The 25,160-nt window shown below is 45.3% G+C and overlaps 1 protein-coding gene across 1 annotated transcript in view; it reads right to left on the bottom strand.

Moving 5' to 3' along the window:
- adgrb1a (adhesion G protein-coupled receptor B1a) overlaps positions 1-25,160 on the bottom strand; it is a 179,840-nt gene that overhangs the window by 33,654 nt on the left and 121,026 nt on the right. Inside the window, exons 18-24 of the mRNA XM_068760530.1 lie at positions 15,453-15,579; positions 9,342-9,445; positions 7,499-7,601; positions 6,048-6,198; positions 5,892-5,961; positions 5,561-5,627; positions 3,747-3,832 (exon numbers count right to left, since the gene is read on the bottom strand). Coding sequence (XP_068616631.1) covers positions 3,747-3,832; positions 5,561-5,627; positions 5,892-5,961; positions 6,048-6,198; positions 7,499-7,601; positions 9,342-9,445; positions 15,453-15,579 — 708 coding nt within the window. The remainder of the gene's footprint in view (positions 1-3,746; positions 3,833-5,560; positions 5,628-5,891; positions 5,962-6,047; positions 6,199-7,498; positions 7,602-9,341; positions 9,446-15,452; positions 15,580-25,160) is intronic.

Here is a 25,160-nt window from a genome sequence, read left to right as displayed (position 1 = left end):
ACCCTCTTAGAGGATGATCCAAACAACCAAGATCAAAGGATTGTTCCTTTGATCCACAGCCAGAGTTTTAATCACAGTTTTTCATTGATATTGTGGTGGCTTAGGACCAGATTTGAGTAAAATGGGGACACGGCGGATAAAAGCACAAACATTTTTTTATGTGCTCTACATCACCATAGCTTTCAATTTTTGGTGGGAGCCACCTCATCAAGATGCCGGATGGCGGCCATCTTGGATTTCCACCATGTAAAATCTATAAATGCCAATATCTCAGCTTCCAAGCCACTTAGAAGTCAATCTTGGTGTCAAAGTATACATTTTCTGAGTCAGGGAATGCATTAAAGCTATTGAGAATACCACTAGATGATTATTTCTGCAGAGATCAAATAAATTATGTTCATTCTGGCAATGTATGCATCGTTTTCAACTGGATTCCTAAGCAGCTGGACATAAACGAATGACATACATGAATTGAAATTGATTTGCTTCATTTTTTAACATAAAGTATTATAACATGTATAATCAAATGATCTGTTAGACCGTGCTTGTTTTCAGACCCAAATGCACGACACAGGAGGCAGTGGAACAGTTCAAAACCTGGAGGTTAGAAAAGGTGAGGTACAGAAGGGGCAGAGCAAATATCTGAGTCGTGAGACAGGCAAGGGTCAGGAACCGTGACATTATATGTCACGTTTGCAACTGCAAAGCTCTGTGCATTTCCAGTGTGCCTTCCTACATGAGCACCTTGCACCACAGCCACATTTGATCAGTTCAGCGCAGGCTTTTGAGGCCATTGGTAGAATGCTCCACACTGGAAGCCAGACCTGGCCGTCTCCATTCAATGTCCATCCACAACCGTCTGGATTGGGTGTGGCTGCTGGGCCAGTTCAGATGTTGCCCAGATCCCAGACTGGTAGGCAACTCGCTTCAAGTTGCTGGAATGTGTTCCATCATTCTGTTCTTCTGGCAGAACAACTCTCTCCTTGCTTCATTGACAGATTCCCAATCACTTGTTTTGTCGTAAAGGACGACTGTGTAGCGCTCCAGAAGTCAAAAGTGTTGGTCATCTATGGTCACGGGAGTGTGCGGATTCGCTGCCATGTAGTTGAAGGCCTGGGTGACCTCGGGGTAGGAATTCCAAGCCTCCCATGCTGCCTTCTTCCCCTTCCCGCAGAATGCTGAGGTTGTGTCACAGCCTGTGAAACAGTGGACGATGGGAAGTGCTGTGGACTTGTCTTTGCCCAGAGTATGGCAGCTGGTATTGATATGAAGTTATCTGTAGTTCTTGCCAGTGCCAAAAGCAACCCAGATGTCTGCAGCTGGATATTTGGTGAGCAGCGCCTGGAACTCGGCGATGAGGATAACGACAACATCCGTATCCACAGTGCGTACCAAGCAGGTAGAAGAAGCATGCTCCAGGGCATCAAGCAGATGAATCCGTGTCCTAGTGTCGGCCTCTTCATGGTTACATGGCAGCAGGAAGTGGCCGGTGTCTGTGCCGTGTGGTGTCTACCTTTTATGGGTAGACTTTATCTTTATTTAAGTACTTTGAAACAATTACTTACAGCAAGGAATCTGTAGCATCAGCAGTCATCTGTCACTTTCTCCAGTGCGACAGCGCAGTGAGAGGCTGGAGATCTGTGAGATAGTACCCGCCCACAACTCAGATATGTGAGTTGGGTCGGAGTGGCGGTGGGAATTCGCAAAATATATTTGTTCAATTTTAATAATTTATTGATTGGATATGTCACCCGAATGGACCAAATAATTTAATATTGCCAAAACCTAGTCACATAATGATATTCTCAATAGCTTTAATTCTCTGAATGTATACTTTGACACCAAGATTGACTTCAAAGTGGCTTGGAAGCCGAGATATTGGCATTTAGAATCATCAATTTATAGATTTTACATTGCGGAAATCCAAGATGGCCGCCATCCACCATCTTGATGAGGTGGCTCCCACCAAAAATTGGTGCTTTTATCTGGCATGTCCCCATAATTTTGCTAGTCTTTGATGAGTCTTTTCTGCAGTTTGACCGGGTTGGTAACCCGAGGAGTTCGTGTTCACTGTACTGCTCAACAGAGAAACTGGCCAGTGACTCAAGATCGACATGAAAAATAACAGTTTTAGGCGGGGCTTTGTGCAGGTATTGGATTTCATTGGAGAAGCTTTTTGAGTGACACTTAAAACAGCGGCAGTCTCGGGTGCGAATCAGGGCGCCCCCCCAGGAGGCTCAACTCGCCGTTCACACGTCCCTGCTGGAGCACAGCGGCATCGCGGATCGTCTCAGAATCATGGACGTTACATTTACGCTTTCGCTTTCACTGACTACTTATTTTGTGATTGTGTGTGTCCATGATTTGACCGTCAGAGAGATGAAAGGACGCTGACGAGCAAATAGAAAATCTACTAAATATTTTTTAACTGGAATAAAGTTCATGTTTAAAGTAACAACATAGAGGTGGGGACATTTTATTTAGGGTGTTTTCCCAGTTATTATTTTCCCTCCCTTGGCTCCGCTGCCTACAGTGCCACATGAACAGATTCATTTCTGTGTGGTAGTCAGGACAGTTCTCAGAGCCATCAGGGCTCGTGCTCATTGGTCCAAAGCAAACTGAACAACCAGAACTTATCGCAGCATTCATGACTCTGTCTGCATTTCTTTTTCATTTTAGATCTCGGTTTCTACCGACCTCAGACGATATTTAATTACACAGAGCAAGGAAATGGCGGCATCCTGCCGACCCAGCACGCACATAAATCGCACGCCGGCGTTCTGCCAGCGAGCGAGGCGAAGCTGATCACAGCAGTGGCATGTTCAACACGGCACCTAATCATCAAGCATCACTCTGGCAACAGTAGAACGATCATTAGCGTCATTATTCCAGGATGATCGGCCTCCCATGTTGCCTTCCCAATTTGAAGACAGCATTTAAAAGTTGCTGCTTGAACACAAACTGTCATAACATAAGCGGGTTTTTGTGTACTGCTGCCTCCCTGGTTTGCTGTCGCTGCAGGGCCAAGGGGGAGGAGCTACGAACGCCTAGCCAGAACAGGAAGACACGCTGCAGCTGTGTGAAGCAGAATCCAACCCTGGTCTGACTCTGGGGAAACACCGAGAAAGCATTTCTTCCAAAATGTTGGAGTGTTCCATTAGTAGCCACACGTGTCACTGCTGCCCGTAACGATGACACAGACGGCAGCGGCCAGGAGACAGACTTACAACCGTCAGTCAATGTGGTGACAAGGTGAATGTTTAGAATGACGAGCTGCTTTCTAAAAGTCCTGCTTCCCTCTGTTGGGAAAAACCAAACAGGAGGAGACAAAAAAGGATCAATAGCAACACCTGCAAACAAAGAACATCTGGAGGACACACAAAAAGAAAGAGCGATGAGATGAGTCATTAGCGAGCTCAGTCTGTGCAGGACCAGCAACCAGACGGCTTTGCTGCTATTTTTAGCATTCTCCTAGCCTCCATTTAGCTTCCAGTCAGAAGTATTAATAGTAATTAAAACACATTCTCTTTCTGTGCTTTAATTGTATTCTTCTCACATCTTCCTTTCATTATTTTCTCTCGTACTTCTAATCCTGAAGCTGTTAAAAAAGAAGCCTTATTTTCAACCAATTCGCTGGTCTGAAGTCTGAACCAATGAGCCGGTCCTGCACTAGTGCTTCCCTTGGACTGAGCCACCGGGCTGCTTATGGGTCATGGTGTAGGGTGGGTGTGTAGTATCAGGCATACCCCGCCCTCTCCTTTAGTTTCATATCTGTAATGCCGTCTTTGGACACCAGTTTGTTAAAAACGAGAATCCCAATAACCATGTTAACCTGCCGAAGAGAAGAGGCACAGGATTAAACAGAGCATCACTTCCTGAGCATGCAGGATGACAATGATGATGACAGACGCTGCACACATAGCAGGCTGAACATGACAGATAGATCAAGTAGAGGGGATGCATGGCTCACATATAAATATTTGTATTGTTTCATGTCCCGGGAAAATAAAAATAAAAATCATGCAGCAGTTATGAGCAAACGGGAAGGACTATTTTATCTGTCGTTTTCACTTTGAGCCAAGGAGCCGACGGGTTCATAGCGGACCAGATGTTCAAGGAAGGAAAAAGAGCTTCATGAGACGAGGACACAGTGTCCCTGCAGCCGTGTTTGTATTTATGCCCATGATTAGCAGCTAATGTGAGGAGAGCACACACAGACAAGTAGCAACTCATGTCTGACTGTCTCTTTATGTCGAGGTCTTTATGGACGACTCGACGGTCCTCGCAGCAGGAAAGACGCTGCTGCATCCGTTTTATGAAGGACACATATAGAGCCGGGACAATCGCCTCAGAGCCCGTTGTCCTCGGCACGGCTTTAACTTCGGAGCACATTGAACAGAGACACTAGCAAGAAGCGATTCTATCGTAGCGACCAGGGTTTATTAAGAGCTCAGAAAATGAGCTATTAATAAACCCATGAAACACGGATCAAAGTAAAAACAGGCTGATGTTAGATTATTTATTTAAGTTCATTTGACTCCGTTTGAATAATTAGTGCCAGGGATTCACCAAATGCTTCTACTGTCCTTGGAATGGAGAAATGAATGGTGACAGAAATGGAGTCCACATTTTGGATTCTTCTGGAGCGACGTTCAACAGAACTGTTCAGTGAATTTATTCACTTGTAAACAGTCTCAGGAGGGATTTCAACGAGAAGCCAACATGCTTCACTGGAAATGTCACTGAATGGATTCATTCACAGGAAATTCATTCAGGACCATTTCAGATCACAATATGTAAAATAAGAAGACATTATTTTCAGAATTGTTCTGAACACAAACAAAAATCACATAAAACATTTTATAATCGGCTACTTGTTCAGAAAGCATTTGGATAAAAATATTATGCCGATACGAAGGATTAAAAAAATGTGGGAATAAAAGTCCTCATAAAGAGGATATAAGGAAGGAAAAACATCGAGGAGGAAAAGAATAATAAAGGAAATAATGAAAGGAAGAAGGAAGGGACCAAATGAGGAAGTGATATTGTAGGTGGGCGGGGGATGAAAAGAAGCAGTTAAAGAAAAGGAGAGAGGGAAATGATGGGAAATGAACAGAAAGGAGAATGTAATAAAAAATACAGATGTGGCAGTGAAGGAAAAGATGAAACTTATGGGAGGGAATAAAAACAAGGATGGGAGGAATAAAGAAAGGCAGAGATGAAGACGGAAAGAGGCAGGCAAGGAAAACAGCAGACATGAAATAGGTTATTTTCCATATTATAATTCATGTGATTTTCTGTTTTTATTACTGCTCCTGTTATCTGTTTTTGTTTTTTTAATGAAAACAACAACTACTTGCATTCTTGCTAGATTGTTAGTATTATTACTACGATGAATACTGATGTGGATACATGCAGACTTAATGCCATCTTCTTAAGGGAAAATGAAAATTAGCTATTGCGCTGCATTCAAATTGGTGAATGGAATTTTTACATTTGAATTAGACTTTGATGAAAAAAATAATAACATTGACAAACTGCATTGAAAAGGAGGAAATACCAAGACAACGGCTGCAGCAGGTCCAACAAATGCATAGAGAAGACCTCCTTCCAGAGACAGCCAGCAGCTAGGAGAGGGGACATGGGAATAAAGAGGGACAAAGACATGGTTGGAAAAAGTAGAGTGGACGGAGTCAGAAAACAAGACGTGTTAAGGAGGGGACAGAATTGAGAATGTTAGAGGTGCGTACACAACAAGTGTTAAAATAGATGAGACGGAGAGACATTGAGACGTTCACTGAAGTCCAAACGTAAACTCAAACCATGTGTAACATCTGCACGAATACCTAGAGAGGACGAGGCACTGAGGATGTACAGGGAAGTGTGCTTACTAGCTCGGTGTTCCATATCCTTTAGCCTTGGTGAATCCCACCGAGATCGCCACGACCAGCGCGGGGAGACCTGGATGGAAGAGGCAAGCAAAGGACATGAGGACAGGAGACATCCTGGACAGAGGGAACAGACAGACAAACGGATGGAAGGCCCACCCCAGCCGAGACAAAGGAAACGCTTGCGTATGATGCGATTCCTCAGGCGTCCCGTCACCGCCATGTAGGACTGCCAAGCCTCCGTCAGGACCCAGCAAAACGAGGACAGGAAGAAGAAATGCAGAAAGGCAGCAATCAGGGTGCACCAGACCTGACCGAGGAGACACAACAAATATATACAGAACAAAGCGTTTTAGGAGTATCCATGTTATCGTCTGTAAATGTATAAACTTCAGCAGATATATCTTATATTATAGAAATCAAGAACCAACAAGTACACATGCTGTATATACATAAAAAAAGATTACACATCTATACACATGTGTATACTTACACTCATATTTTCACCACGACCATGAAACATGTATACATGTGCGTAGTTAAAGTTCCATTTACAGATTGAGGTACTCTTTAACTAGAACCCATCTCTGATTAAACCGGTCCATTTTCATTTGCAGTGATGCCGTCATTTTTTCCATTATGTAAACTTGCTTTAGTCTGTTTCTCCATTCTATGATTGTTGGTGGATTCACCTTCTTCCAGTTGGCAGTGACTGATTTCATGACAATCAATATTAGTATCCTCAAAAAATATATTTTATCATAATTAAAGGAATCCCCTAAAATAACTCCTAATAAATAAAGCAACATATTTGAAGGGGCTTGCTTTTTTACCAGTATCTCCGTCTCTTTTTTAACATTTTCCCAGTATCTTGTTAGTACTGGACAGTCCCATAGAATATGAGTGTGGTCTCCTATTTTGCCACATTGTCTCCAACACAAAGCTTTAGAGTGATCTTTAAAAAAAATTGATACAACTAAGGGAGTATGGAAATAACGCATTTTTAGTTTCCATTCAAACTCTTTCCATTGGTGGCTATTGATTCCTTTATGTTTAGATATTTGGGAATATGTCTGACTTTTAGCAAGATAACTCAAAGAATTCCGGACTGATCTCGATGTGACCAATGTTTATGGAATTTGAAGCAGTCATGTAGGGTGGGGGTCTCTATCTTACCAGCAGATTTCATCTGGATCAGATCCATGAAACCATTTATGGATTCAATAATCAGTTAAAAATAAACATAAACTCTGATTCACGGTGACTTTTCATGTTGGTGTATAAAGATACCAGAACAATCTAGAACCTTTTGGTGCTGATCCAGATCACCATGTGGACGGTGTAGATCCAGTTAGGAGGGGAACGAGCTGCTTGGCAGAGCCCTGCGCTTTCTGAGTGCTTTTCCAGTCAGTGATTATTCCTACTTTCCAGTGTTCCCCGCCTTGCCCTTATTTGTACTGTTGCTCGTCTGGTTGCTGAACGACTGCACATAATAAACTACGCTGCTTGGACTTACCGCTGTTGCCGTGCTGTTGGGTCCACACAATCACCTGCCCTGACAAACGTAACCAGAATGTATGTATTTTATTACATTGAACTTATATCCTGACCTTATTCCGTGTCTGTGTCTGCCCAATAAGAATCAGCGCATTGGAGGATATGATGGATAAGCAGAAGTTGATGAGGATAACTGAGCGCTCAGACCGGATGTACCTGCAGGGAGAAGACAGAGGAAACATCATCCAGCAGATATGTTGCCTACTACGACTACTTCTACTTCTACTGTACTTTTGTCTTGTCCGTGAGGGGTCGCCACAGCAAATCAATGTTCTCCACTCCACCCTGCACTTTGCATCGTCCTCCACAACACCAGCTACTCTTTGGCTGGTGTTGTGGAGGACCCCGTCGTTTCATCCTCACAGACACTCTCCTACCACAGAGCACACCTGATACTCTCCTCCCCCCGTTCCAGCCTGCCTGCACACGATTCTTCACCTCCTTTCCACATTCTCTCCATCACTCTGCTCTGTTGACCCGAGGTACCTGAAGTCCTCTCCCTTCTTTACGTCTATTCCTTGTAGCTTCACTGTCCCCCCTGGGACCTTCTCTTGTACACACATGTACTCTGTTTTACTCCTGCTCTCCTTCATCCCTCTCTTTTCTAGAGCAGACCTCCACTTCTCTAGATTCTCCTCTACCTGCAGATCACAATGTCATCTGCAAACATCATATTCAGAGGAGCTTCCTGTCTCACCTCATCTGTTAGTCTATCCATCACCATGGCAACCAAAAACGGGCTCCGAACTGGTCCCTGGTGCATCCCACCTCGACACTAAACTCCTGTTACTCCTACTGCACACTTCACTGCTGTCCTGAACTACTTTGACATACCTCCTACCTGTGGAGCGTAAGAACTTCTCCTTCTCCTCTAACTCACCTCCTACCTGTGGAGCGTAAGAACTTCTCCTTCTCCTCTAACTCACCTCCTACCTGTGGAGCGTAAGAACTTCTCCTTCTCCTCTAACTCACCTCCTACCTGTGGAGCGTAAGAACTTCTCCTTCTCTAACTCACCTCCTACCTGTGGAGCGTAAGAACTTCTCCTTCTCCTCTAGAACACTCTGCACCAACTCCTCCTTCAAGATAACTCCTCCTCCATTCCTCTTTCCTCTCCTCCGTTGTAAACAACTTGAATCCTGCTCCTCAGCTTCTAGCCTTGCTTCCTTTCCTCCTGGTCTCCTGGACACACATCAACCTTCCTCCTCCTCTTCATCATGTCCACCAGCTCTCTAGCTTTTCCCGTCATCGTCCCAACATTCAGAGTCTCTACTCTCAGTCCTGAACTCTTCATTCCTTCTTCTCTCGCTGCTGATGCACTCGTCTTCCTCCTCTTCCTCCTCTTCTTTGTCTCTGTCTTCGACCACAGTAATCCAGCAGCGTCCCGTGGGTTAACAACGCTGCTGGCGGTCAACCGATCCGGTATGACTGTCTTATTTACATTGATCTGCAGAATTAGTTAGCTCAACCCCAATGAGAGTTGAGGTCATGTGATCATACATGTATCTGTTACTTTCTTATCCACATGACATCTAAAATAATTGCTAAGTAATGGCAAATTTACTTACTTAAATTTACATGAAGATGTGAGAAAAGATGCTTGTTCTATGTCACTTTTTCACCATTTCTGGTACTGTCTAATGCACATGGCATCCAAATCCACAGATTACTCTGTATGCAACATTAATTAATTGATCAAATATAATTTTCGACCAGACTTGCCAACCGTAGCTCAACAAGGCAGCACTCTAACATTTGTAATACTGTCCTCTCATTTGTGTTTATGGCTGCTTGACAGATGTTCACCAGACAGACAGTGAAGTCTGTACGCAGGAGCTGTTGAATACTTTCAGTTTTAGATTCCCTCCTCACATTTGGAGCCGAATGCTGAATCTCACCTCCATACAGACACATAGATGATGATGAGCAGCAACAATGTCAGCGATGACACTCCACAGCCCACAATCAGCGTCACAGATGGAAGTTGAGTCTTATCCATGTTCTGAAAAAAGAAAATAATAGAACGCTGTGAAAATGAGACATGTTTCCAAATCTCATTCCTGGCCTCATGGTGATTCAGCTCTGATGACCTGATGATGATCTCAGCTAATTAGACACAAGCGCTGAATGATGACTGGAAGTGATAAAGTGATAAAGCTCAAATCCACCTAAAGCAAACTCTGGCACGTTGCCGTCGAGCAGCGCTACTCACAGACTTTAACAGGAGTTGTCAGTTGTCAGCCTGATTTGCTGGGAACTCACACAGTCAGAATAATATTTCTTGTCAATACATCTCTGAGGCTTTTCTTAGATATCATAAAATAACTTCGAAATGAGCCAAAATGCATTGCCTCAATTGTCTGCACTGATATGTAGTCGTCACTGATGCCACCTGAACAAAACTAAATAGCTATATGGACACTCAACAAAAAGTAGAATTCTCTCTAAACAACTTCTGAGCTTGTCCAGATCACAGTTTGACATAGTGCTGATACCTGCCTAAATATGAAAGACAGCGCTGTAATGAATCTCTTCAATCTGCTGAGCCCTGGAAATGGTAAAATCAATGACTTAAGTATGAATTCTAGTTTTGATATGCTAGCATGCTAATGTTCAGCAGGTATAATATTTTCGAGATAAGGCTGGCAACAGAGTAGCTAAAATGTCAGGGAAAGATAAAGAAAAAGACAAATGAACAGCACTGACTGTCACCAACTATGCTGATCACAAGTCAACTACAAATATTCAGTGATTTGGGAGCACAGCACCAGCTGAGAAAGGCCCCTCAGCAATCAATGGCTAAGTTTGTTCGTAGTAAAATAATAATTTGATATTAGACATGCAGAAAACAAGATGATAAACATGACTCCATCAGCTCTTTGAATGTGGTGATGTTCACCATCGAGATAAAATAGAACTGCTCGACTGTTTGATATGATTCAATTCAGTTTTATTTCTATAGCGCCAGATCACGACATAAAGTCGTCTCAAGGCTTTACAGGATTAGCAGGGAAACACAGAACCCAACTTGACCCACAAGAGCAACGGAGGCAAGAAAAACTTCCCTTTAACGGGCAGAAACCTTGGACAGAACCTAGGCTCATGGTGGACGGCCATCTGTCTGACCGGCTGGGTTGAGAGAGAGAGAGAGAGAGAGAGAGAGAATGGCAGGTCGGAGACGAGTCAAAATATGATGCCTGAAGGGAAAGCTTGACAGTCTACCGCTTTGCTCTTCACCACACCTGGTGTCTAGTGATGAGTTATAGGAAAGTGAGGTGACAGCTAAATAAAATAAGCTTTGCAGTTGTTGGATTGGTCAGATGGACTTCACCCCCCACACCCGCCTCTAGTAGGAGCTAATTGGCTGAGTTTATAGCCTGACTTGTCTCCAACTTTGATGTGTGCGTTGGGGCCAAGTTAATTCAATCTCTCTGTTTCACTTGTACTGCAGTCAGTTCTTCCTATTAAAGCAAATGGGAGAGGAATTGGATTACAAGTGCAGTAACGTGGAGAAAAATCTCTGCTGAGGTGGACAAAATGTTTTCTTCTCTAAAGTCAATGGAACAGATCAGCTGGATCTCTCTATTTCCACCGAGGAGGATCTGTTGCCGGCATTGGTTTGTTTGTCTGACTGCAACATAACTGATAAAATTATGCTGCTCATCCAGAAGAGATTCTTACGCTCCACAGGTAGGAGGTGAGTTAGAGGAGAAGGAGAAGTTCTTACGCTCCACAGGTAGGAGGTGAGTTAGAGGAGAAGGAGAAGTTCTTACGCTCCACAGGTAGGAGGTGAGTTAGAGGAGAAGGAGAAGTTCTTACGCTCCACAGGTAGGAGGTGAGTTAGAGGAGAAGGAGAAGTTCTTACGCTCCACAGGTAGGAGGTGAGTTAGAGGAGAAGGAGAAGTTCTTACGCTCCACAGGTAGGAGGTGAGTTAGAGGAGAAGGAGAAGTTCTTACGCTCCACAGGTAGGAGGTGAGTTAGAGGAGAAGGAGAAGTTCTTACGTTCCACAGGTAGGAGGTGAGTTAGAGGAGAAGGAGAAGTTCTTACGCTCCACAGGTAGGAGGTGAGTTAGAGGAGAAGGAGAAGTTCTTACGCTCCACAGGTAGGAGGAGAGTTAGAGGAGAAGGAGAAGTTCTTACGCTCCACAGGTAGGAGGTGAGTTAGAGGAGAAGGAGAAGTTCTTACGCTCCACAGGTAGGAGGTGAGTTAGAGGAGAAGGAGAAGTTCTTACGCTCCACAGGTAGGAGGTGAGTTAGAGGAGAAGGAGAAGTTCTTACGCTCCACAGGTAGGAGGTGAGTTAGAGGAGAAGGAGAAGTTCTTACGCTCCACAGGTAGGAGGTGAGTTAGAGAAGAAGGAGAAGTTCTTACGCTCCACAGGTAGGAGGTGAGTTAGAGGAGAAGGAGAAGTTCTTACGCTCCACAGGTAGGAGGTGAGTTAGAGGAGAAGGAGAAGTTCTTACGCTCCACAGGTAGGAGGTGAGTTAGAGGAGAAGGAGAAGTTCTTACGCTCCACAGGTAGGAGGAGAGTTAGAGGAGAAGGAGAAGTTCTTACGCTCCACAGGTAGGAGGTGAGTTAGAGAAGAAGGAGAAGTTCTTACGCTCCACAGGTAGGAGGTGAGTTAGAGGAGAAGGAGAAGTTCTTACGCTCCACAGGTAGGAGGTGAGTTAGAGGAGAAGGAGAAGTTCTTACGCTCCACAGGTAGGAGGTGAGTTAGAGGAGAAGGAGAAGTTCTTACGCTCCACAGGTAGGAGGTGAGTTAGAGGAGAAGGAGAAGTTCTTACGCTCCACAGGTAGGAGGAGAGTTAGAGGAGAAGGAGAAGTTCTTACGCTCCACAGGTAGGAGGTGAGTTAGAGAAGAAGGAGAAGTTCTTACGCTCCACAGGTAGGAGGTGAGTTAGAGGAGAAGGAGAAGTTCTGGAGGGACTGAGGTCATTTTCACACCGGACCAAGAGGACTCGGTTCCTTTGGGAGCAGATTCCTGCATTTATAATTTATGAAAGGTCTGCGTTCACACCGTGATTTCTTCACGAAACGAACTTTTGGAGCGGCGTCACGTGGCTGAAAGGGGCGCTTGTCGATTGGACAAAGTAGAAGGGGAAGTCCCGCCCTCTCCCATGTTTGTTTTGGTTTGGAGTGCTCCAGTTGCGGCTGCTGCTCATTCACGGAGGGAATCTCATTTAGTTCTGGCCTAAATCATAAATGTTACACAACGCTAGTCGTTTCTAACAAACACAAAGTCGCTGTGGATCCGTAACGTCTCCGGATCAGTTCAGAACAACGGAATGAAACACTTGTAAAATGCTTCAGGTGTTTTATGCTTCGCTTACTTCACTGTCAATCAAAATCACTGCCTCACACAGATCATCCAATCATCATGCCCCAGAGACGCTGATGGGCGGGACAAAGCCCAGCATTTATCCAATGACCGTCCAGTTTCGACGCTCATGCTTGCCTGTGCTCCGTGGCGCTGCGGGGGGAAGTCGTGTCAGTTACCGGTGATAAGTAGCTGGTTCTGAACAAAAGATTAAAGTATCATAACGCATATTTAGTTCATGAAGATATGCACGTCAATGAAATGCATTTTGGTGAAGGAAATAGAGAAGATGAAGAAGTGATGGGGAAGTTTGGTGTTCAGGACAGGAACCTAGAAGGACAGATGGAGGTGGACTTTGCCAAAAGGATGGAGATAGCAGGAGTTAACAGTTATTTCCAGACAGGAAGCTCCTCTGAATATGATGTTTGCAGATGACACTGTGATCTGCAGTGAGAGCAGGGAGCAGGTAGAGGAGAATCAAAATTGTCGAAAACCAAATGGACATAAGAGCAACAAGAGAGCAAATAATGGATTAATAAGTGGGAGAGCTGAAATAAAACTATCAGAGCATGAAAATTGGTGGAAAGAAAAGACTAAGGTTGTGGGGGGGCAGAGTAAAGAGGCGACTGGCTGCTTGTCATGCTGGCGCTGTGCGAGGCTGCAGGCAGCGTGGCTGGAACAATTAGAAGCTGCTACGTGCTGCAGTCGGTATAATTCACATGGTAACCACGGCCATCACATTAAGAACGGGGGGGGGGGCAAGTGTTGCCTTTTCCAGCATTCCTAGTAAAACTAGCTCCCATCCGAGGGCGAGGGATCGGTACGTTCTGCCACCGTCACACAGGGAGGGGGCAACAGCTGCTGCCCAACTGTTTATCTCACCCGAACTCTGCATGAATCCAGAATGAAATGAAGTCACATTTAGACAATACATCTAATGTCAATAATATGTGTTCAAAATACACAGTAATAATCCAGTTTAATAGTATTCAAGCCATTTCACCAAACATATCAAAATACTTTCGAAATACAAGTGTCACACGTGTCCCTTAAAATATGAATGCACTCTTCTTCTTTTTCTTTCGGCTTGTCCTCCCCAACACCAGCCACTCTCATGTCCTCCTTCACTACGTCCATGTCTCTTCTCCTGGGTCGTCCTCTAGCCCTGTCCTTTGCATCGTCCTCCCCAACACCAGCCACTCTCATGTCCTCCCTCACTACGTCCATGTCTCTTCTCCTGGGTCGTCCTCTAGTCCTGTTCCCTGGCAGTTCCATCCTCAGCATCCTTCTACCGATATAGTCCCTGTCTCTCCTCTGGACATGTCCAAACCATCAAAGTCTGGTCTCTCTGACCTTGTCTCCAAATCGTCTAACCTTCACTGTCCCTCTTATTGTCTCATTTCTAATCCTGTCCAACCTGGTCACTCCCAAGGAGAACCTCAGCATCTTCATCTCCTCCACTTCTAGCTCCGCCTCCTGTCTTGGAGTTGTTTACGGCGAATGAATATCGGCTCCAAATACCGGCTGCCGGCCTCGCTGACCACTAACAGTCGGTGTCGGTATCGGCCCTGAAGAACCTGATCCATATCGGTCTCTACTTGTGTCCTCCTCCTTCCAGATGCTGATGCTTTGCGTTTTGTGCATAGCAGTGTCTCTAGAAACTTTATATTCTCACGTAGCAACTCTGTCCCTCGAATGATTTCAGAAGCTCACCGTTCAAGCTTCAGTGGAAGCAGAGTAAATGCTGCAGCACCGGCTCTGACTGTCCACATGTCAAAGTGTCCTTGGGCGGGACACTGAATCCCAAATCAATGCGTGTGAATGGGTGACTGTCCTATCTCTGGTCCACCATCCCAGAGATAGGACAGTCATATCTTTTTGTTTCCTGTGAAGCCCTGAACTGAGCTGAACCGCAAAGCGTCCCTTTAGCGCACCGTCTGCACCTTGAGCTAACGCGACAGCACATGTTTAAATCAAAGCCGAGGCAGCAGGATGAACACAAAGCTGTCTTCATTGTCTCAACGCCGACTCTGTTACCAGGGCAACTCGTGAATCACCTGCTTCAGAGGCAATTTCCTGTCTAATAATAACTCGTCACACTTGATGAAACATTCGGTGGCCTTTCCCCAGAGAAGCTGAGGTGTGTTTGAGTCATCATCACATGCTGCGGTGTCCAGCTGCTGCAGCGCTGCAAGGCCATGTGTTCCCTCACCCCCCCCCCCCCCCGAATATTCTTTGTTTTCCCTCAGATTATTGGATTGTCAGGCAGCACCTCCTCCATGGGGCATTTTAACCACGGCGACAGAGAGATGTATGCTACTAAGACCAAATAATGTTAGCGTTCACGGGGGGGGGGGGGTATGAGCCTCACACACCCCACTCACAATGCCATGCATGGATATGACTGGTCACCACCATCTTGCTGCCCGCTGGCACACGGCTGCCATTCCTGTGTGCAGCCCCTCTTTCAACATACAAATCCCCTTGTAGATGCACACTGAAAAAGCCCCCCCCCCGACAGACACACACACACACCAGCAGAAACGGTGAGGTGGGATGGGGAGGTTGGGGGTGGGGGTATTGTTGATAAGTGATGGCAAGACGCCCTGAGCAAAAAGAAATAAATAAAAGAGCAGCTAATGCATCCGCGTGTCCGACACCTTGTACGTCAACGCCGTTTGTCACACTCACCATTTCGGGATTGAGCCGCGCTAAGATGGCGAAGGCGGAGAGTCTGTCACACACGCATCTGGTTCTGAATGAGTCGACGAGCACGGCTTTGCAGCCCCTGGCAGCCCAGGATCCCAGCAGAGAAGAGCTGCACGGAGAAAACACAAAGGCACACACAGAGGCGATGCGGTGAACGGACCAGCAGGGTGGAGCAAAGGCAGCGGGCGAGCGGCCGCCGCGGTACAGCGCCCGTCTGATCCGCTTCTCCGCCGGCTGCAGGAGAGAAGGAGCACCGAGCCAAGAGAGCGCGGTGCTGAGGAGGCTGTGTGGCGGCGTGCTGCAGGTGTCTGCCCGGACACATCATCAACATCACCATCATTATTATTATTATTATTATCATTATTATTATTATTATCATTATTATCACCATTATCATTATTATTATTATTATCATTATTATTATCATTACTATTATTATTATCATCATTATTATTATTATAATTATTATCATTATCATTATCATTATCATCATTATTATTATTATCATTATTATTATTATCATCATAATTATTATCATTATTATCATTATCATTATCATTATTATCATTATCATTATTATTAAAGGTCTGTAGAATACGCACAACAAAGAAAGGTTTTCGTATTACTGTCTGTGGAATAGACTGAGCAATGAAATGAAAAATATGTTGAGTTTGACTTTATTTAAAAGAAGGCACAAAGAAAAGATTTTACAAACATACAAGGACAATAACTAACACAATCGCTCATGTGTCCAAACATGGTAGGAATTACTATCTTCATTAGCAAAGAATGTTGATTATACAAAGGTAGAGGATGTTAGGTACATTGGCTCGTAAATTTATAATTGCAGATAATGTTTAAGTTTAGAAGGGGTAGGATGAAATAACTTCGTCCTACTCCTTTTCGCTTATGTAAATTGCATAGTTAGTGCATTATGGCTATTATTTATTGTTTGAGTTATTGTTGTTAATTAATATTACATGTGCTGCGTGTGTGTGTGTTTAGCGCAGACTGAGGAAGGAGAGAGCAACCACCAAACAGGCCCAACCCAAACCCACCACCACTACATTCCCCTGTCCACACTGCACCAGAATAACTGGGTCCAGGATAGGCCTATAGCCCACCTGAAGACCCACAAGGACCAAGAAGGAGGACAGTCATGCTCGACTACGAGAGACCGCTGATGATGATGGTATATGTCTTTATATATGTCTGTACAGTATATATATGTATTTATGTATATGTTTATGTATATGTGTGCGCATGTATTTGGCGTTGTTTTATCATTTTATTATTTGTTGTTTACATGGTCGAAATAAAAAAATTAAAATAATAATTATTATCATCATTATTATTATCATTATTATTTTCATTATCATTACTGTCATCATCGTCATTATCATCATCATCATTATTATTATTATTATTATTATTATCATTATTATTATTTATCATTATACTTATCATCATTATTATTATTATAATTATCATTATTATTATTATAATTATCATTATTATTATGATTCTTAACATTATTATTTATTCTATTGTAAAAATAATGAATGCAAATAAAGTACAAATGTTATTTCTTATTATTAAATAAAATACACACGTATTATTTGTCTTCTCATAAATGCCCATGTTTTAGACACGTTCCATACGTCTTGTGATTGATTGATTGATTCGGTTTAGAATTGACGGCTCATTACCTGATGATGGATGCTGGGATTGGATCACAGACAAACTAACCTCCCTTTATTAAGGCCACTTGTTATTAGAAAATAATTTAACAGACACATATGCCTTTCATGGAAGCTGTGTTTCCATGGCAACAATCAGTCGCACCTGCTGACAACTGGTCCCCCCGCCTCAAATAAAGAGGTAAAGGTGTAATTAAAACCATTAACAATGGTTCAGGTTGTCAGTTTCAAGCTGTGTTATGTTGCAAAGCAACCTTCGTTTGTGGCTTTTGTTAAACCTCTTTCTATCACGACAGATCAAAATGTCGTCTGCTGTGACAAATAGGACATTCTGCATGGAAGCATCACAGAGAGTTGGGAGGAGAGCATCGTCGGATATGTTTAAAACAGAAAATGAAAGGCTGGGGTCTCTATCTTAGCATTATTTACACAAACTGTAGCACACACAAAAACACAATTAACTCAACCAAACTTTTACTTGATGTGCTAGTTGTAGCTACGGAGCTGGAGATTGTAGCTATGTAGCTGGAGATTGTAGCTATGTAGCTGGAGATTGTAGCTCTGTAGCTGGAGATTGTAGCTACGTAGCTGGAGATTGTAGCTCCGTAGCTAGAGATTGTAGCTCCGTAGCTGGAGATTGTAGCTATGTAGCTGGAGATTGTAGCTCTGTAGCTGGAGATTGTAGCTACGTAGCTGGAGATTGTAGCTCCGTAGCTAGAGATTGTAGCTCCGTAGCTGGAGATTGTAGCTATGTAGCTGGAGATTGTAGCTACGTAGCTGGAGATTGTAGCTACGTAGCTGGAGATTGTAGCTATGTAGCTGGAGATTGTAGCTCCGTAGCTGGAGATTGTAGCTATGTAGCTGGAGATTGTAGCTCCGTAGCTAGAGATTGTAGCTCCGTAGCTGGAGATTGTAGCTATGTAGCTGGAGATTGTAGCTATGTAGCTGGAGATTGTAGCTATGTAGCTGGAGATTGTAGCTGTGTAGCTGGAGATTGTAGCTCCGTAGCTAGAGATTGTAGCTCCGTAGCTGGAGATTGTAGCTATGTAGCTGGAGATTGTAGCTACGTAGCTGGAGATTGTAGCTCCGTAGCTAGAGATTGTAGCTCCGTAGCTGGAGATTGTAGCTATGTAGCTGGAGATTGTAGCTATGTAGCTGGAGATTGTAGCTCCGTAGCTAGAGATTGTAGCTCCGTAGCTGGAGATTGTAGCTATGTAGCTGGAGATTGTAGCTATGTAGCTGGAGATTGTAGCTACGGAGCTGTAATTTACTCTGCAGTCAAAGAGTCACAAATAGAATCCCCGGGGTCACATCGCCTCCTACCGGGACGCAACTTTCCTTCACCTCCTGCCTTTTTACAAGCCATTTGAGGATCGCTCAGCACAAGAAACACGTTACACATTTACAGTTGTTGACAAAAAGAACATAATCCCCCTCCACTTGTAGCTCCGCTTCCTGTCTTTTCCTCAGGGACACTGTCTCTAAGCCATCCATCATGTCTGTCCTCACCACTGTCTCTAAGCCATCCATCATGGCTATCCTCACCACTGTCTCTAAGCCGTCCATCATGTCTGTCCTCACCACTGTCTCTAAGCCGTCCATCATGTCTGTCCTCACCACTGTCTCTAAGCCGTCCATCGTGTCTGTCCTCACCACTGTCTCTAACCGTCCATCATGGCTGTCCTCACCACTGTCTCTAAGCCGTCCATTGTGGCTGTCCTCACCACTGTCTCTAAGCCGTCCATCATGTCTGTCCTCACCACTGTCTCTAAGCCGTCCATCATGGCTGTCCTCACCACTGTCTCTAAGCCGTTCATCATGGCTGTCCTCACCACTGTCTTGTAGACCCGTCCCTTCGTCCTATCACAGAGCACACCTGATACTTTCCTCCCCCCGTTCCAGCCTGCCTGCACACGATTCTTCACCTCCTTTCCACATTCTCTCCATCACTCTGCTCTGTTGACCCGAGGTACCTGAAGTCCTCTCCCTTCTTTACGTCTATTCCTTGTAGCTTCACTGTCCCCCCTGGGACCTTCTCATGTACACACATGTACTCTGTTTTACTCCTGCTCACCTTCATCCCTCTCTTTTCTAGAGCAGACCTCCACTTCTCTAGATTCTCCTCTACCTGCTCACCTTCTAGTTAGTCTACTTGGAAGATTACATTTGAACAGGTTTTGATAACTATGCTACAAGGAAAAAGCTTTTATCATGCTAACTGGTAATGATAACCACATATCAGTCTGCTACGGATTCCACTGAGATTCTGCCGTTTCTTTAATAGCTACCACAGTCAGAGGGATTGCTTTCATGACCGAATTATGATAGCTATAATAATCATGGGATTATTGTTATGATGACTATGACTTGTGCTCTCTGTGTCATGTCGAGTTAATCTGTTTGTTACCACCGACGGAGGAGGTTATGATTTAGCCGCTGTTGGTTTGTTTATTTGTCTGACTGTTAGCAAGGTAACACAAAAAGTTACAGACGTCCTTGATTCTTATATTTTAGCTATGATACAGAAGAGATCCTGGATTATGGATCACTTTGAATTTTTCGGTAACATTCCAGTCAATGGAGCATCAAAATCTGCTCCTCGATATCTCAGTTGATTATCGACCGATCTTTATGGATTTCGACAGTTATGAGATTGTGAGATGGCCGGTGAGAGCGGTCGCACTGCAGGTGAGCTCCTGGCAAGGTCCTGCATTCCACCAAGCTCACAAGAGAAAACAACATCTCCGTCTAAAAACCATCCTAAAAATAACGAACTATTTCGTGCTGATCTACGCGGCAACTTTATAGGGATTAATTTTCATCGAGTCCCAGAAAGTACTTTTACCGAGGATATCGGAAAAAAATGGACCTTTTCCGTGCACCGCTACTTCAGCGCATTTTAAAACTCTGGGCGAGTTGAAGCGGTTTCACTCCAGGAGGAGAAACACGCACTAGCTGGACGGCAGGACAGTAAGGAAAATCATCTGTATGAGTCTACTTCTGTCGGGAAATATACACCCAAACCCGGGACCCGGAGACGCGAATTCAACTTCTACGGAGACTCCGTTCGACTCAGCCTTCGACGCCGCTCACAACAACACCTGGAGCAGCAGCACCTGGAGCAGCAGCACCTGGAGCAGCAGCACCTGGAGCACGCACACCGACGACATCAAACCCAACCTCCCGCAGACAACCCGACAAAACACCACATCGCCCGCCGCCGTACCCCCCCAGCAGCAAGCTGGAGAACAAGCAGTGCAGGCATTCTCCCTGTTTTCACTTCTGGCGCAGATACATCACGTTGACGGGGGGGGGGCTCCTTCCCCAGCCTGGTAATGCAGGCGAGGTCACATCGAGCAGAGGCCTCGGAAACGTGGATTATTACTCCAGAGTTTTTTGTCACGACGCAACGCCTGAAAACAACAGCTGCACCCCTCCCCAGGTTGGCCATTCCCTTTGTTTACGAACGATACCGCCACCCCAGCACCCCCATCTTCCCCACCCGCCCCTGATGATGATGAATATATTTATTAGATAGAATGTTACAGTACAAGTACAGTCAAACATCCTGTCTAAGAGGAGCATTTCAAAAAAGCCCTTGCGGTCTTGTTTCCGTTGAAAGTCCTTCGTACATAAATCATCGACATTTAACAATGCTACGTGGGACCTTCTTCCCGTGGGCTCACCACCCATAGGAGGGACCAGAGGGGTCGGGTGCAATGTGAGCTGCGCGGCAGCCAAAGGCGGGGACCTTGGCGGTCCGACCCTCGGCTCCAGAAACTAGCTCTAGGGACGTGGAATGTCACCTCTCTGGCGGGGAAGGAGCCTGAGCTGGTGTGCGAGGTTGAGAAGTTCCGACTGGATATAGTTGGCCTCACCTCGACACACAGCAAGGGCTCCGGAACCTCTCTTCTTGAGAGGAGTTGGACTCTCTTCCACTCTGGAGTTGCCACTGGTGAGAGGCGCCGGGCAGGGGTGGCAATACTTATTGCCCCCCGGCTCAGTGCCTGTATGTTGAAGTTTACCCCAATAAACGAGAGGGTAGCCTCCCTCCGCCTTCAGGTGGGGGGACGGATCCTGACTGTTGTTTGTGCCTATGGTCCAAACAGCAGTTCAGAGTATCCACCCTTTTTGGAGTCCTTGGAGGGGGTACTGGAGAGTGCTCCTTCTGGGGATTCCCTCGTTCTGTTGGGGGACTTCAATGCCCATGTTGGCAATGACAGTGAGACCTGGAGGGGTGTGATTGGGAGGAATGGCCCCCCTGATCGGGACCCGAGTGGTGTTTTGTTATTGGACTTCTGTGCTCGTCACAGATTGTCCATAACAAACACCATGTTCAAGCATAAGGGTGTCCATATGTGCACTTGGCACCAGGACACCCTCGGCCGCAGTTCAATGATCGACTTTGTAGTCATCTCACCGGACTTGCGGCCGCATGTCTTCGACACTCGGGTGAAGAGAGGGGCGGAGCTGTCAACCGACCATCACCTGGTGGTGAGCCAACTCCGATGGTGGGGGAGGATGCCGGACAGACCTGGCAGGCCCAAATGTATTGTGAGGGTCTGTTGGGAACGTCTGGCAGAATCTCCTGTCAGAAGGAGTTTTAACTCCCACCTCCGGGAGAGCTTCGACCATGTACCGGGGGAGGCAGGGGACATTGAGTCTGGACCATGTTTCGTGCCTCCATTGTTGAAGCGGCCGATCGGTGCTGTGGCCGTAAGGTGGTCGGTGCCTGTCGTGGCGGCAATTCCCGAACCTCTTTGTGGACACCGGTGGTGAGGGATGCCGTCAAGCTGAAGAAGGAGTCCTATCAGGCCCTTTTGGCCTGTGGGACTCCGGCAGCAGCTGACAGGTACCGACAGACCAAGCGGAGTGCAGCTACCGCGGTTGCTGAGGCAAAAACCCGGGCATGGGAGGAGTTCGGTAAGGCCATGGAAAACGACTTCCGGACGGCTTCGAAGAGGTTTTGGACCACCATCCGGCGTCTCAGGAGGGGGAAGCAGTACACGGTCAACACTGTGTATGGTGGGGATGGTGCGCTGCTGACCTCGACTCGAGACGTCGTAGATCGGTGGAGGGACTACTTCAAAGACCTCCTCAATCCCACCGACATGCCTTCCAGTGAGGAAGCAGGGCCTGGGGACTTGGGGGTGAGTTCCTCTATCTCTGGGGCTGAGGGTGTCGATGTAGTTAAAAAGCTCCTCGGTGGCAAGGCCCCAGGGGTGGATGAGATCCGCACGGAGTCCCTTAAGGCTCTGGATGTTGTAGGGCTGTCATGGTTTACGCGACTCTGCAACATCGCATGGACATCGGGGGCAGTGCCTTTGGATTGGGAGACCGGGGTGGTGGTCCCTCTTTATAAGAAGGGGGACCGGAGGGTGTGTTCCAACTACAGAGGGATCACACTCCTCAGCCTCCCCGGTAAGATCTATTCAGGGGTACTGGAGAGGAGGGTCCACCGGATAGTCGAACCTCGGATTCAGGAGGAGCAATGTGGTTTTCGTCCTGGCCGTGGAACTGTGGACCAGCTCTACACCCTCGGCAGGGTCCTGGAGGGTGCATGGGAGTTTGCCCAACCAGTCCACATGTGTTTTGTGGATTTGGAGACCACGCCCTGTTTCCTTCCTTTGCTCCATCTCAAAGGTTATGGAGAGATTAATCCAGGAGCAAATCAACCGCTACCTCGCCGAGCATAGCCTGCTCTTTGAATTCCAATCGGGCTTCAGAACATCCCACTCCACTGACACATGCCCCATATATCTGACCGACTACGTCAAGCGTGAAGTAGACTCGGGCAAATACTGCGGCATGTTCATGCTGGACCTCCAGAAGACCTTTGACACCGTTAACCATTCAATCCTATTGAATAAACTAGGGGCGATTGGTTTTGATAGCACATCAGTAAACTGGATGTGCTCTCCGGACTCTTGCTGGAGCCCTCGTTCAGCGTCTTTTTGACTATGCTAGCACCTCCTGGTATTACAACATCAAAATGTCCCTGAAAACCAGGCTCCAAACCTCCCAAAACAAACTCATTCGGGGGCATTTAAAATAGCTCTGCCCTCAGTCCCCTCAATCCCTGCACAGTGGGACATCTTCTCCAATGTGGACTGTTTGGGCAAACTCCCATGAACCCTCAAGCACAATATCTGTAGAGCTGGTCCAGTGTAGAGCTGGCCCACAATCCGAGGTTTGACTGTCGGTCTAATCCTGCTCTCCAGTATCTTTGAATAGACTCTCCCCAGAAGCTGAGGAGTGTGACCCCCCTGTGGTTGTAGCACACCTTGCGGTCCTTTCTGAGAAGTGGCGCTGTGGGAGATGGTAGCATCTCCAGTAGCTCTCCAGTTTTAGCTCCTTTTACATCTTTTTTGTGTGTGTACTTTTTCACTCTGTCCCATATCTTCTAACTCTCTTTATATATGACATGGATAACTTTAAATGTTCAACCAGACCAGGAACCAGTTCTGTCAACTATTCAAGAGAGGGACTGCTCGCTCTGAACATAAAGGGGCCGGCTGAGATACAACACCCCATCCCGTCAGAGTTAAGGTGGAGACCCAGAGGTTGCAAGTCTGGGGCTAAGATAAAGACTAGACTAGTGGGAAATCTGAGGCGATACAAACCTCCAATTCCCTCTGTGAACTCGATGTTGAACAAGATCGACAAGCCTTCTGCACTGACCAACCAGCGGATTGACCACGAGCCCAGCTTTCTCGTCTTCATTGAGATATGGCTAACACACTTTGTACTGGATGCTATTTTTTTTAATGATTGTGATGTCGTATTGCCTTTCTCCAATCTGTTTCAACTTTTACTGGCTGCTACAGAACATTAAATAAGTGTTCGCAAGATAAACTACAATGATATGCTCGCATCTTCTGATACAATAAAAATAAATAAATGAAGAAACAATTTTAAACCAATATCTAATTTTCAAAGTGCAGACAACTGTTTTGTTTTGCGAAAATACAGAAGAATTGAGGATATTGCTTTTAGAAATACAGTAGTCCCTCGATATAATGCGGTTCATCTTCCACGACTTCGCTGCTTCGCGGAGTTTTAATGCAATTTTTCAGATTTTTTTTTTGCACTTGAACGCGCCTTGAAACGGTGCAAGACGAAGGCGCGGTCGGAGGAACTGTGAAATACGCGCGAGTTGCTATTAATAACTTCTTATGTGTTCAACCTCGTAGGTTGATCATTAAAATTAAATTTGTTATTTCTAAAAGCTATCATGTTTATTTGTTAAGCGTTTGTTTAATAGCGCTCTTATTCTCTGTGTAAAAAGAGGCTTTTATTTTGTAGGAGCTTAAACGTCACGTCCCTTTTGGGTTTTGTTTCTTCCTGTTGATACATGTAGCCGCTGCCGCTCCGCTGTGCTAAGCTATCCAATAAAGCAGCATGAGAGGCTAAAGACAGCACGAGTAGAATATTTGTTCTTCTGCACTCCAAGCGGCTCTTTCCTCGACCTGCACGCCTTAACATTATTAACAGGAAAACGTTTACTGTACGTACTATATATTTATATTTCTCAAACAAATGTTTAGTTCTGAAAAGGTTTTGATCTTTGGTTTCATTCTATAATACTGAAACAATCTATTTAGATTAATGCCTGACTGTTAAAAGTGTATAAAGTGTGTGGTGAGGGGTTTTACAGCCTTAAAACATTTATGTACATGTATAATAATTGTAAACAAAATAAAGATCGCTACATTGCGGATTTTGCCTATCGCGGGTTATTTTTAGAACGTAACCCCCGCGGAAAATGAGGGACTACTGTAAACAAGTTTTGTTGAAAATAATCTTTTAACAAAATGTCACAGCTTGAATCAATGTGGAAATAGCTTTTTATTTTTTTAATGAGAGTATACAACTCGAATAGGGATGGAAATTCTGCTGGATTGTGATTAAATACTGAAGAGGACACTTCCAGAAAGTCAAACTGACACATGGCCCTCAGATGTCAGATGAAGTGTAACATTTGCAGGGC

This window comes from Brachionichthys hirsutus, chromosome 3 (assembly GCF_040956055.1).
Source record: "Brachionichthys hirsutus isolate HB-005 chromosome 3, CSIRO-AGI_Bhir_v1, whole genome shotgun sequence".
Lineage (NCBI taxonomy): Eukaryota > Metazoa > Chordata > Actinopteri > Lophiiformes > Brachionichthyidae > Brachionichthys > Brachionichthys hirsutus.
Note: the sequence above shows the minus strand (reverse complement) of the source record. Positions and strands in the feature narration are given on the sequence as shown.